The following is a 14,668-nucleotide window of genomic DNA, read 5'->3' on the forward strand; positions in this document are numbered from 1 at the left end:
CTCTGAAAAAGTCAAAAGAGAACAGTCACAAACCCCTCCCTTGTTACATAAGGGGTTTTGGGAAAGATTAGCACACTTTGAAAATTCACTGGAAACCATACTTCATTCAGGCACCTATGGCATGTTGTTTTCTACTGATCCCCTAAAGGGACATGTGGTGGAATAAAAATGAGAATGGCAGGCCAAATATCACATTGCATTTGTGTTCTCACAAAACTGCTACGTTCCCCCAAGAAACTGTGTTTGCTCGCAAAACTTTTCTGAGGTAAATAATATCAGGTGAGAACTAAAACTATATTTAAAAGCTTTAGAAACAAATGCAAACTTTCTTGTTGGAATTCAATACTTTTGCGAGAGAACACAAATCTTTGGCAAACATATGCAACATTTTTATGGGAATAATACATTTTGAGAACAGACATGAAAGCATTGAAATTTACTTTTTTTCTCCAATCTTATATTTTTTTTCCATCACTTTAAAGGGCTTCATAGTTTTCAGTGTACTAATGGGGCACACTTATTCCAATTCTGAGCATTATTCGTCTAAGCATACAATTATTATTTTTTTTATTTGTTTTTTTTTTTACAATGGCAGACAGGTGGATTGGTTAAGAAACGTGTTTGAAATCTGTCATTTTTTTGCAGCTCACCACCAGTGACTCCAACATTTCTGCAGCTTCATATCAGCATGGCGCGCAAAAAGCCAAAAGTCTGTGAGTGTATGTGGCAAGTCATCAAATCTAACATCACACAAAACAACGCACTGAGAGGACAATCTTTCCCTCTCACTGTTCCTCTCTGTCTTTGTCTCAGTCTCCAAAATTCTCCAGCTTATTTTTCGACACAAATTAACCACAAAGGACCAGTCTGCTAGCCAAAATGAGAAAGATGGAAAAAGGCAATTGGGAGAAACAGAGTATAACGTGCAGAGCAGGACCGTTTTTTGGGGGGCTTCATAATAAGAGCAGTTGAGCACCATCAATGTTTTACTTGAAGGACAGTGAAAGGAGGATTGGAGATAGAGGTACATAGAAGAAGGTTAAAAAAGGGACAGAAGGAAAGAAAACAAAAGGAGACTCAGATAGTTTAGGGAATAAGGAGGGCAAGTGGTAAAAGCATAGACAGATGTCCCATCAAAAACAGAACGGAGATGACCTCAAACGGATAGTCACGGCTAAACGGACTAAGTAATCAAGTGCTGAGGGAAAATCCCAGTCTACAGCAAATGAATCTCGCTCTTGCCAAGCCACAAAAAACAACCCATAAAACCTCACTGCCCCTCTGAGGAAAAGGGAACACATCTAGTCAAAAACTCCACTGACAAGTTCATTCCTCAAACACAGTGGCAGAGGGAGGGTGGATGACCAACCAAGCGAGAAAGAGACGAAAAAAGGAGTCCTGAGGGTACCTTGTGCGCTATGTTATAGGAGCTGTGAAATGAAGCAAACACAGAATGACCGCTTACTCAATTTATGCACATTGCAAAAGCAATAAAATTCCAGCATTCATGCGCTTACATTCATCTGCCTCTGAAGAGTGGCAGAGGCTGTTACAGCTGGTTTGTCAGCCAATCCTATTCAGTCCTGTCAATCAAACTCTCCCACACCGGGAAAGACTCCATTTTGTGAAAGCCTGTTAAGAGGCAGCTTACATGCATGCGTTACCTCACACATGTTCACATAAATGCACAATCATGTATGAGGAATAATGTAAAACCACAAAAAAGCCATTTTCAGGCAGTTTTTAAAAGCCCAATTTGTCATTTCAAGCTCTACATGAACTTCATACTCAGAACTGCTTGCCTCTATACAGTATATTTCTCACAGGCCCTTGTGGCACTTTACGCTTAAGCACAAATGCTACACGCTGCACATACAGGAAAGAGAGGAAATTACTTTTTCCAAGTTATACCCTCTGGAGAGACATATCCATTGAACCATCAGACATGAGCGGTTTCCACAAATGAGCTATATCATGCCCTATCCTGAAATAAGAGGCCTCTTATTTCAGCAAGTATACCGTGAAAATTAACAAAACAGAACTGAATATAATGCACCTTGGGTAAAACACCTCACTATATACTGTATATGGAGTCAATTAAATGGAAAAGCTGTTTTATTTCATATTTTGCATTCTCCACAAAATCACAGAACATAAAATGTCCCCAAGATATCTGAATTGGAAAGATTTATCAAATAATCAGTCATTGTCAATGCACTGTTATGTTCGTCTTAGGCATGTACTATGACAATACCACATTTTCGTCCATGTACCATGCTAGTACTATGGCATTTCTGTGGAAAATCATAAATTGTGATACAAAGTACTATAGTATTATCATCTGATCACTTATGGTAGCACCAAAATATAGTTATTTTTGTACATCTGATGATGCTAACACAACCATGGTACCACCACAGTCCTTTTTTTGTAAAGGTTAGTATTATGGTATACATCACAATACCACAGTATTACACTTATGAAAATGTAAAAAACTAAGGTATAAGCATGGTAATCTGGATATGTACAAGATAAAAATAATAAATTATATTATTTAAAATATTCAAAAGTACCATGGATTATCTGATGAAACAACACTTTACTATGGTATTGCCACAGTATTTTTTGTAAGGGAGCATTATGACATTATGGTAGGCCTATATGTCAACTTACTATGGTATTACACCTCCAAAAAAGTAATAGACAGTTCATTGTATTACCATGGTAATGTCATGGTATTTTGGATATTTACCATATAATAAACACACATTATGTCTAATAAATTTAAAGTACCAATTTTTTTTCTGTAAAAGTAATTCAGCTATACAGAACTGTCCTCTGCAAGACTGCTTGTATTTAATTTAAAACGTCCTGCCCTATTAAATTCAAATGGTCAAAGAGGACTATTAAAAATAGTATTTTCTGACATAACAAAAGTAAATCTGACTTAGTATTGTACAGCATGCTGATCTAAAGATATTTAATCTAGATCAAATGTCAGTAATCAACAGAAATGATCAAGTCACAGGAAATGTATGGCTCAGCTAAAAGAGAGACTTACGAAGCTCGTCGAAATGTGTCTCAATGCCATCAGAGCCAGTCACTGAGCAGATGAGCCGAGCCTTCAGGAAGGTACTCCACTTATTCACCAGACAGCAGTGTCCTCCATCATCATTCTGTAGAGGAAGTGAGGTCACGTTAGCCATGAAGATTCACTGTTAGACACCACACAAATACTACCTGTAAAGTTTGATTTGATGGACACCTAGAAAGTCTGTATGTGTGAAATTAAGTGATTGCTATACATCAGTAGCCGTCCTTCTCTCAGGGCTATTTCTGTGGGTTTGCATTAACTGGCTGTGACTGGGTTGTAAACATTGGCTTTGAGCACTGCTCAGCCCCATCTGCTGTGGACAGCAGCCAACTTCAATAATGAGACGCAGCGATGCCCAGTGACCAGCCGCCAGCAGCTACCCACACATTACAAACATGCTTCTTTGATTCACATTAGAAAAGCAAAAAATAACCAAGAAACAAGCGGTTGCTCATGTAGGAGGCATTGGACAATGATGGATCCCGAGGATCTGTCAGTCAACAGTTCTGTCCTGCATGGATATGATTTCCTAAGCATCATGTTCAGCACAGGAACACCCAAGAACTGTAAGATGTAGATGTGCTTAAAAGAACAATGAACGGGACTATGTAAAAAATGTAGGCACCCTCATGTTGTTCCAAACTCATATGACTTCCTTACATGGAAAGCAAAAATTTTGAGGAATGTAGTTTTCTGTCTTTTCTGTACAGTTACAATAAATGTGGACAGAAGTTTTTTCAAGCTTAAAAAATAATGCAAAATCACATAAAAAGTCCTCAAGACCATATTTAAAGTCAAATTTCAAGAAACCTTAAAAATTCCCGATATCCTCTCCAGCTCTATTTGCTGGAGAGATAACTTTGTCTTTTGAGTCAGATCTTTTCAATGAATCAGATCTCAAAACAGTCTAACTGATTCAATCTTGAAGACGACTAATCCGGTTATCAAGCTCATTGACTTGATTTGGATGAGGCAGTTCGATCACAGAAGGCAGATGATTATCAAAAAAAACTACTCAAATTTTTGTGTTATTCAAACAAAACTTATTGCATATTGTATCAGTGTGACAACATGCCACTTAATAGTTTTTTAAAGCTTAAAAACTAGTCCTCGTTTTTTGTAACTGCATGGAAAAACATAAGCAGTTTAGTTGTAGTTTTGTCATGTAGTATACAATAGAAAAACAAAGTCACACATGTTTGAAACAACATGAATAGGCTGAATAAATGAACAATGCCTTTTATCAGACAAAGGTTAAGGAAATGTCTCACCAAACAAATCCTGCCAATCCTGGACTGAGCCATGGGAGTCTGTCCCATCTCAGAGGCCTTCTCACGGAAGAAGAAATACAGCTTGTCGTCATTCTTTTCTGCACTATCAGGGATGAGCTGTGCATGGACGAATGTTGGATCTAAAAGAAAAAGAAAAAGGGGGAGGAAGGGAAACAGCAAAAGAGATGAATTATAGTTTGGGAACAGCAAAAGTGATAAATTATAGTTGGAGCAAAAAGCAGAGAGAAAATAAAAAGGACAGCAAATGGATAATATTATATAACATCCAATAGAAAGTGCAATGCTCTGTTAGTCTATCCTTTCATTCACTACACTGAACTGTTCACATTTTAGACATCTGTAGGAAATTTGTGATGGTTTTCACTGTGGACACTCATGATCAAAAAGGCAAAACTGAAGCATAGGAGTCACGTGTAAAGCAAGGGAAATCCAGTCTAAAACATTCAAAGATCAAACTATTAGATAAAATTGGCAGCGGAAAAAATATTGCTAGCAAAAGAATATGAACATGTCTGGCATTTAAGGGCTGGTATATAACTTAACAATACTAATACAGTAATACTAAATATAGTTAAATAATAATAGTTAAATACATTTCAGAAAATACAAAATAAAAATGATAATTAGTGGAATCACAGCTATAATATAGTCAGGGATTATAACAAGGGTCAAGGATTGAGTTTAACTAAGCAGTAATTGCTTGAGGGGTATTGTTTTTTGTTTGTTTTTTGTTTGTTTTTTGCAAAAGTGTACGAGATATGAGGTTAGTTTGCAGGAGGTAGGATGAAGGGTCAATGTTGAATATTCATCTTTGGCACTTCTCCCCACTAAACAAAGAACTGTGTCTTGGTGATATGCCATGGTTCAAAAATGTGGTGTGTACCGTGGAGCCAGCGGGAGTTATACTGGTCGGTCCTCATGGCCGTGTGTTTTCCCAACGTGCGAAAGATGGCCGAGTCTGTTCCCATAAAATCGATGTAGACGCCGGCGTACAACTGGCCATCTGCCAAAACAGAGTGAGCGTAAAGGAGATAAGGAGAGATAGACTGATAAACTTGAGAAAAATGAGCTCATCCGAGTCTGAAACAAAAGAAATTATGTTTTGTATATTTTCTAATAGAAGCATAATGGCAATAAGAGAGGTACGCACTTATCAGAGCTGAGACGCTGTTTAGTTTGGGGTCAAAGGGGCATTTCCCTTTCCCAGAATCTACTTTACCAGGCTCCAGTCGGAAAATGTATTCCTGGAACAGGGAGAGCATGAAGGTTTCATTAATGACAGCGCAATAGATCACATTAGATGAGCAGTATTGATTCTCAGCTTACATAGATACTTTAAGTTTCCAGTGTTTAAGGTATAGCCAGGAAGTGAAATGCACACAGGTTCACTGGGATAAATGACAACAACAAACTATTTGAGGTTGTAAAATAAGTTAAATATCTTTAGGTAACTTATTGTTTGTGTTTTTTAAATGTTGGCGTCTCACATAAATGTCTAATGCCAACACCAATATCTTGCCGTTTGACAAAAGGCAGCTAGTGTAAAACTGCCCAGAAGAAAGAAATTAATGACATAATCCAAAGTTTCCGAGCTTCCTGGTAGCTGCCAAAGAAAATGAACAGTTTCTCACAATCAGCTTCTCAACATATGAATCTAAAATGGTCTACATGGTTCGGTTGGGTTAGTGACAACTATTAAATTCTGGTATTTAGGAAAATAAAATCTCTTCGAGCTAATAGTCCACTTCACTCCATGCAGTTTGCATTCTGTCTACAGTCACACAGATGTAAAACAGTATAATTAATGCAAAGCAATTGGGAAACATCTAACATGAATTAACACAGTAACTAAAATCTAAGCAGAGATGTAGAAGGACATCTAAAGAGTCTACAACATGCCAGAAAGAAGATATCAGCAAGTTCAAGTCTCAACGAAAGGCTTGTTTTGGATAATAAACGTTTTTGGAACCTCTGTACCTTCTAAGCTTTACACGCACACCACAAATGTAATATAAGCCACCGATAAATTTTCTGCTGACTAACCACTTTCAAGCATGATGGAGTGTGGGCGTGGGAGTAATCTGTGCATGTTCTGCTAGGTTTCTGTGCCAAAGACAGGCTCTGGACAAGTGTAGGCAAACTTGAGAAAGACAAGCTCTAAAGACAACAGTTCCTCTGCTGTTTCTCTCAACGCCTTTAGTGGCTGAGGAAACCAGCTGTTGAAAATCCAAATACTGTGAGAACAGAACCTTTCCTTACACTTCTAAGTAAAAACCATGTCTTGAAAGTGCATCTTAAGAAAGTGCAATATAAAGTACAAAAAGGACCCAGTGAAGAGTTAATTTCCCACCTTGGGTGCATATGGTTCTGGCGAAGCACTAGGGTCTGCGGCTCGATTGGTTCGGCCTCCCATGCGAGGCATCTGATCTTGGAGCATGCCCTATAAAACAAGGTGTGTGCCTCAAAGACCTGTTTTTATTCATTCAGTTAGGACCCACGAGAAAGGCCAAGGTGGTGTCCAAACAAGAAGATGTTGAGATGCTATTATAATGGCTGCCGTTTGATGAGATCATATGAAGTTGTCTAAAACATGCACATGCTCAAAGCCCTTGTTAACACATGAAATTGCCTTTGTGTATGAAAGAACAAAAAAAACAAAACCATGCATATTGCAGAACCCAATTAAAGGAGAATAAATGCAGTAGGATCCAAAAGCCTGAGACCACTAGTGAAAAAGCAAATTTTATAATAATATCCAAAAATTGTCAATAATAATTGCCAATTATTTAATCAACATGTGAGTGGAAAGTTCATGATCAATGTCAAAAATGTGCTTATATTTGAAAAGAGTCCTAGAAATAGAACAGAATTTGAAATAAATTTTCATGATACATTTCAATTTCTTTTAGATCTCTAGTTTACAATTGAAAGTTTCCAGATTTTCAATGTGATCTCAGACCATTTTGAATGATGTTTTTATGGACAGTGGTTAATGATGGGACATGGGTAAGAAGGGAGGTGAAATTAGGACTATGTTTAAATGCAATTACCCTCCTAAACACTAGGAAGAGTTTTTGAAGTAACAGAGGCGAAAGACATGCAGGTGGTACAGATTATCCTGTTTGTTCCAGGGTGGAAAAACATTCCTCTAAAAAATTATACCTTTAGACTAAGGTAGCCAACCGCTTGAACCCTTGACCTGCAAATGGTAGCGGGTCATCTGTGAATGACAGTTTACCTGTGCCCTTTGACCTCTGTCCACATAGGTACAGATGGGGTTGTAAGCTCCTGTTCCGCACACATACAGGTGAGTCCTGTTCCACGGCTCGATTAGACGGATGAAATTACCACACTCGCCCTGTTGACACAAAACTGAATAATATCAGTGATGCTGTCATGGAGAAATTATACTTGCAGATGGATGTTGACATGCCCATGTTGGAAAAAATTGTTTAGGATTTACATGTATAATGATTGTGGTAATTAGTAGCGCTTTCCTTAAATATAGCAGAAAAGAATATGTGAATTGCGGATTCTTACATTGATGTCTTTTCCTGAGAGGACACATTCTGTCCTCCTCTGAGGAGCCACAGGCCAGTGAATCTGAGGAGAAAGACACAAAGGTCAGTCATCCTAATCTACTGACCAGATTTATACTGCCAAGCCTTGCTTATAGTTTAATTTGTTGCAATCTGTATTGTGTAACTGAGAAGTCTTACTATGAGGGGCTCTTTGTTGATGTCGTTCAGGTCTAGTGACAGGATGTAGTCCTTGCTGCCCACGTACATGCGATCATGGTCCTCATCCATACGAAGAATTCTGTAGTCCGTTGAGTTGAGCAGAAAGGCAAAGTGATGGGCAGTTCCAGTAGACTTCAACTCTGAAAACGACAGAGTGTAACAGTCTATTTATTTATTCAACACATGCTTTTATGAAAAGTGACACACAAACCAATTATTCTATCAAATCAATTATTTTCTTGTAATAAAGTGCCTTTTATATTGTTATAGAAATGCTGAAGGTTGTTAGTCCTGCCACTAGCAGCACCTGATGTAATTACAAAAATTCCAAACAAGTTTCCACATCTAACTCACAATATTGGTAAAGCCATTGTTGGGTTATGGCTACTCGAACTACACTGCTCTATAGAAACTCAACCCAGATGGGACTTGAACCCTAACCCTAACCCAAAGCTCAGCATAGGAGGCCAAAGCTTCTCTGCACTGTTGGTTGCAGTGTTTTATTCCCCATTTGTTTTACTCACAGTAGTTTCTGGAATTCATACAGAACACACAGACTTGTCAGTGCAACTTTTTAGGATTATGAACATTAAAGTTAATACAAACAAAATAAAAAAAGCAGCCAAAATGCTTTCAAACACCTCCAAAGATTTATTCAATATAATAGGTTTTCTATTGGATGCATAGCCACGCTCCAAATCCGCAAACTCTACAAGGACTCGCACATTAATCCAAACACCACAAGTGTTGCCAAGTTACATTAGTTCCTCAGTAAAACAGCATCTGTCCAGCTGTATGGATATGACCAGTCTGGAGAGTTTCCCTGAGGTTCAATGCCCTGGCTACATTCCTATGTCCTTTGTTATTATTATTGTTACAGTCCTGTTTTTACAGGGTGGATTTCTTGGGGATTTTTGGCTCTCTGAGAGTTCTCGTGGGGCCTCCCGAGTCTTATATTTAAATTCTACTACCAATACTGGGGTGTCACACTTTATTTTCCTCTTTCCCAACAAGCTTGGTTCCCTTTGTTGGAAACTGAGTACAGTATGTGGTCTGTGGGAGACTTTGATGCATTGCAGTGATGCTGAATATTAACTATACATGCTGTTTTTCTTTATTTCTGTATTTAGATTAGCTTTTGGCAATCTAACGGTCACTTAAAGTTAGTCTTTAAAGACACTAATAATCTAATAACTGTTACATGTAATTTTAGCAAACCTCAAAATGAATATCCATTTTTCATATTGTATTATAATGTTTTGATTCCTTAATTCTCATGATATTAGATATCATGATCCAATATGGTTCATAGAGTTCACAGCACCATCCCTTTGGATGACCACAGAGGACTGTGTCAGATATTCCACTATTGCAGAGTAAGCCAAAGGGAAACCTTTGAATAATGTAAGGACAACATATTGGCTTCTAATGTCTACTTCAGAATGGTGGATGGTAGAGGAAGAAATAATTAATTGCAGATAGCTGGCAAAGCATATACGGGAAAGATTGGCCCAGCACAATTGCAATTCCAAATCTTACTGTAACAATCCCCCATTCTATTGTGAAACAGATCTTTGCTAAAAGTCTGAAGCACATGCTTACACTTAGCAGCCCAAGGTCAAATTTGCAACTCTAAAACTGAAAAAAGACACCACACCACGTAACCACGTTTAAAAAGACATAATTTCTGATTGCTCAAGGCCCAAATGATGGAAAAGTGCCATCAAAGTTTTTCAAAAATGAACGAAATAGTCTGTAATACAACCCCAAGAACACAGATGCTACAAAAAACACTTTGAAAATAGGATAAATGCAGCCTAGGCTTACTTTTTTGACTTGGTAATTGTTTGTGGTTTGTATAGCAATAATGATAATTTATGAAATCTGAACAATACGTATAAATAAAACTCAGTATATCATTTTCTCACCAAACTCCCTAATTTTCCTTTAGACAAAAATGACATAATAACATCTCCGATTTTACTTTCCCTAAACATTGGGTGCCTCATAAAAAGAAATGGACTTATTTATGACAGGAAAGGGTTTATTTTAAAGTAATAATTTTATAACAGTCAAGCTTGGCAGAAAATTCTGCTTGGAAGTTTGGTAATGTAGTGGAATGTGCCTGCCATAGAGAAGCACCCATCTCTGCAAAGTACCAGTATAGGAAAGTTCTATCAGAAGACACCATCTACTCCACTCTTATACAAAGAGATTTAGCACAGGGCCGCAGACAACATAAAATCTCATTTACCTGTGTGGGCATTCCTGGCACATAGCTAAAATTCCTCATCTCTTTCATTTCAGGGTTCTAATTAAGCACAAGGGCAGGTCCGCCATGTTCTAACAAGTCTATGAGTCTATGTGTCTTTGCCATCACTAATAATGCAGTCTAGTAACAATCTCTATAAAGAAAATAGCTTATTTTTTATTGATAGCAAGTTATGTACTGGCACAATAAAACACAAGAACATTTTAGATCTGAAAACAGATTTGAACTGGCTTGTGTCAGAAAACAAGTTCTTAAATGTAAGGCCAATTTTAGTTCAGAAGTTTTAGAACTTGATTTAAATGTAAGAACCATTTATTTATTATAAACCATTTATTTATTATAACCATTTATTTATTATAAACCAGCAAAGACGCTTGAAGGACATCTGTAGCAACTAGTTTTTATTATCTACTGTCTGCAGAGCCAACTAAATTTAATCTTACATATACACACAAATGTTTAACTTTATCTTTGGAGATTGAGCTTTTCCTTCAGCTGTCCATCTAAATGATCACTTGAAGATTAGCTCTTATCTCCTGGCTTCACAGGGCCGTCATTTGACATGGATTTGAGTGACCGGTTGACGGATGGTGGACAGAATGATGATGAAGGGAGTCTGCTCTCACTGAATTGTGTGTGTGACTTTAACCGAATGAAAACTTTCCTCTCACGTTCATCATGTGTATGAGGCATTGATTTTAACAGCCCTCATCCCTGACAGAGGATTACTCCATCATCCTTATCGTCTGGGAAGACAGGACGGAGTGATTAAAGCAAAGGATTTAATCAAACCACACAGATAAAATGTCTTTTTACTCTCTCTCTTTTTACTCTCAAATTTTATGACAAATAAACTTAGGGCAAATAAACTTAAAACTTGACGAGTATATGGTAGAGGTAGTCTACTATTTCAGAAATCATGAGGGACATATTTAATCTGCAACACAATGTACACATAAACAAAGCGACTCCAAGTAGTATTTGAACAGTTAAGCAACATTTTGAATCTCGTATACGTATATGGCAAGTAACTTCACTTTGTTTTTTTAAGTGGGGCCTGTAAACAAAAGGAAAGGTTTAGAAAAAGTATTTAAAGACGAGTATTTAAAGCATCCACAAAGTCACATCTGACCTCCAAATTCACTTTCCCTTTCCCTTTCTTTGCTCTTTTACTGATACGCTCTTATTGTAAATAATTTAACTATGTTTCAACTGTCCCAATTAGTGACTTTGCACACAAAACTGAAAATGCACTAGAAAGTGTCGAGGGATTTTATTTAATTTTTTTACATTTATTACACTTATTGTTTCATATTTTCAAATGCCTTTTTTGTGAAATGTTCTTATTGAATAGTGTTTAACATAAAATTTAATTAAATGAAAACCAACAAAGACACTTAAAAAAAAATACCTCTGAACACTGAATCAATAATAATAATAATGATATAAATATATATATATATATATATATATATATATATATATAATAAAATAATATAATATAATACAATTATTTAATAATACAATTATTTAATAATACAATATTATAATAAAAATATATAAAATAAAATTGCAAAACTACTGCAAAGACATAAAAATGTTTGTGGCTAAAGTGACCAAATTCTTTTGGGGCCACTGTACATTCATAACCAGGCATTTTGGCTGTTTAGACCTAGGGGAAATGCTATTCGTCTCAGGAGAACTTTATTAATTATGACAAAGAAAGAGTGAATTGGGGAAAATAAGTGATGAATTGAAAAACTACAGTAGTAGGAATAAGAGAACCAATATAGCACAGATGAAGAAAGAGAGGAGGAGATGGGGGGGGGGTGTGAATCTCTACGGTTGGGAGTCTCCCCTCAGGGATTGGTGGGAGCTGCTGTTTGCTTTGGCCCACAGTTTCAGTGAGAGTGAGGGTCATAGATCATGCTCACAGACACAGGCGCACACTCAGCGACAAATCGAGCACCACGTGTTACCCTGACCCATGTGATCCTGCAGTGAATTATTTCTAAAAACTCTTCATTTCTCCCTTTTCACAAATAGCAGCCAAGCAGCAGAAACATGGTAATAATTAACAGGCCACGGCTCCATTTGGTGTGATGACCCAAAGTCCTTGCTCTAGTTTAAGGAGCTTATTAAAGATGTCAGAATGTGTTTTCACAAGATCACAGTCTATAATACACTATAGTTTGGCCTATTTATTTTACATCAGGATTTGATGTGACAGTCTATTATGTATGGTATGTCTGGTAAGCCCTGACCTTTCTCATTTTGTCTTGTGTACTGAACATAGCCAAATACAACACCTCAGATTATTGATTCATATCACCTAATGTTCTTGAAGAATCAGGCTTAGCCTTGGCGAACAGCTAAACAAACTGTAGCACTCCTTTTCAGGTGTTAAACAAAGTGTGGGAACCAATGTGTGAAAAACAATGCTAGTTAGTGTTGTGGAGAATTTAAATAAAAGTAGCTACGCTAACAATTTAGCAATAATTGTCAACAGCTTGTTAGCAGCTAAGCTGTTTTCAAAATAATGTAGCTTTTGCAGTCTGGTAAAAGTTGCATCATATTGTTGGTCTGCTAAATCTTGCTGTCAATTTATTAGCATAAATTGAATTTAGCTGGCTAAATAGGTTTAATGCTGTGAAATTATGTGAGGCAAGTCCATTCATAACAAGCTTTCTGAGTTTCCGTGACCAAAAAAAAAAAAAAAAACATTTACCCCTGCATGCATTCAACACAGCCTTGTCTGATGACCCTGATTAGCTTAACACGCTACACTCAAACACGCAAACGTGTTAGAAGACCTTGAGGTGTTTATCGCACCATCTTCTGATATTTCTGGGATGGTTCGTCTTAAATGAAGTTGTCAACAAACAGACACAGATAAGCGCAGCTCCTCTTCCTGTTCAGTTTTATCATATTGGTAAATCTGATGGTTGCGGCAGATCTTTCAATAAGCATTCCAACGAGAAACGCAATCAGAGATCTGCTTGTTTCCTTCTCTCCTTTAATCTTTTTCTTTTTTAATGCGTTTCAACACCAGATCGGTCCTCCCGCCTGCGTTTCACACCATCATGTTAGTGGCACTTCAAATAACAAAACATTAAAACAATTCAGAGAACATAACATAATTTTAAGTTAGCAAATGGTTTTCTAATTGCGTTAAGCATAATCAAAAAAAAAAAGTGAGGTTTTCGCTTAAAGCAAGAAAAAAATCTAATTAGAACAAAAATTCAAGATCACATCTCTGAATCAAAACTTGCATTGTTTGGCTTTTTATTTCACTTTAAGATGGTTTTTGTCAGTTTTTATAGTGCATTAAACAGATTTAATCAGGCTGGACTTCCATTTTCTGTCTAGTTTTCCTCAGATTCTTTTTCTGTGAGTTTGTATCTACATACCAGGAACGAAATGATGGATAATTCGGATCCTTCTCACTTAATCTCTCTCACTTTCACACTCTCTCATCTCTATATCTTTCTATCTTCTGCTACTCTTTCTGGGTCAGGTGAGTGTGTTAAATAAAGAAGAATGTAAATGTAGGTGTTAAAGATAATTCTTCTGGACTTATTTATGTTTTTTTTTAATAGTATGTAGCTTAAAGAAGCTAAAGGCCTTTATTTACTATGCATTACAGACCATTCATTCAGAGATATTTATACAGGGATTGCAAGTTATTATGATAAGACGTTTTTTTTGTAAAAACCATGATAAAGTTTTTCAGGATTTATTAAAAAAAAAAAAATTGACACATACACACACACACACACACAAACATTATTTCTGAATCAAACACAGATCTTTTTCATGAACAAAAATGAAATATGTCTTAAACATGCCTATTGCTACAACATCATTCTCTGAAGTGAATGACCAATTCAGAAAGCATTATCTTTCACACAGTTGTACAAAGATACTTTACTTGTGTCTCGGTTTTGTCTCCTGACTCATTTTCAAATTAGCAACACTTGTACTGAAGTAACATGTAAAAGGCTGTGACATGCAATCTTGTATCGTGATTTCAATGCTCTTGTGTATTAGTTGCACACGTCTGTCACAAGAGATGCATGAGACATTAAATATCATGGGCCCTATTTTAACGATCTGAAACGCAAGTGTCAAAGCGCGAAGCGCAAGTAACTTTGTGGGCGGGTCTCGGCGCTGTTGCTATTTTCCCGGCGGGATAAATGGCTCTTGCGCCCGGCGCAAATCTAAAATGGGTTGGTCTGAAGTAGCTTCATTATTCATAGGTGTGGTTTGG

General features: G+C 36.9%; 1 protein-coding gene across 3 annotated transcripts in view; it reads right to left on the reverse strand.

Moving 5' to 3' along the window:
• Positions 1-14,668, reverse strand: part of sema3fa (sema domain, immunoglobulin domain (Ig), short basic domain, secreted, (semaphorin) 3Fa) — a 42,717-nt gene that overhangs the window by 6,735 nt on the left and 21,314 nt on the right. For 2 of the 3 annotated variants that reach the window (XM_052559802.1, XM_052559801.1), the window contains exons 3-10: positions 8,106-8,266; positions 7,927-7,989; positions 7,625-7,744; positions 6,737-6,826; positions 5,537-5,630; positions 5,270-5,389; positions 4,366-4,505; positions 3,062-3,176 (exon numbers count right to left, since the gene is read on the reverse strand). In XM_052559802.1, the coding sequence (XP_052415762.1) occupies positions 3,062-3,176; positions 4,366-4,505; positions 5,270-5,389; positions 5,537-5,630; positions 6,737-6,826; positions 7,625-7,744; positions 7,927-7,989; positions 8,106-8,266 (903 nt within the window). The remainder of the gene's footprint in view (positions 1-3,061; positions 3,177-4,365; positions 4,506-5,269; positions 5,390-5,536; positions 5,631-6,736; positions 6,827-7,624; positions 7,745-7,926; positions 7,990-8,105; positions 8,267-14,668) is intronic. The other variant, XM_052559803.1, reaches the window with a different exon arrangement.

This window comes from Carassius gibelio, chromosome B6 (genome assembly GCF_023724105.1).
Source record: "Carassius gibelio isolate Cgi1373 ecotype wild population from Czech Republic chromosome B6, carGib1.2-hapl.c, whole genome shotgun sequence".
NCBI lineage: Eukaryota > Metazoa > Chordata > Actinopteri > Cypriniformes > Cyprinidae > Carassius > Carassius gibelio.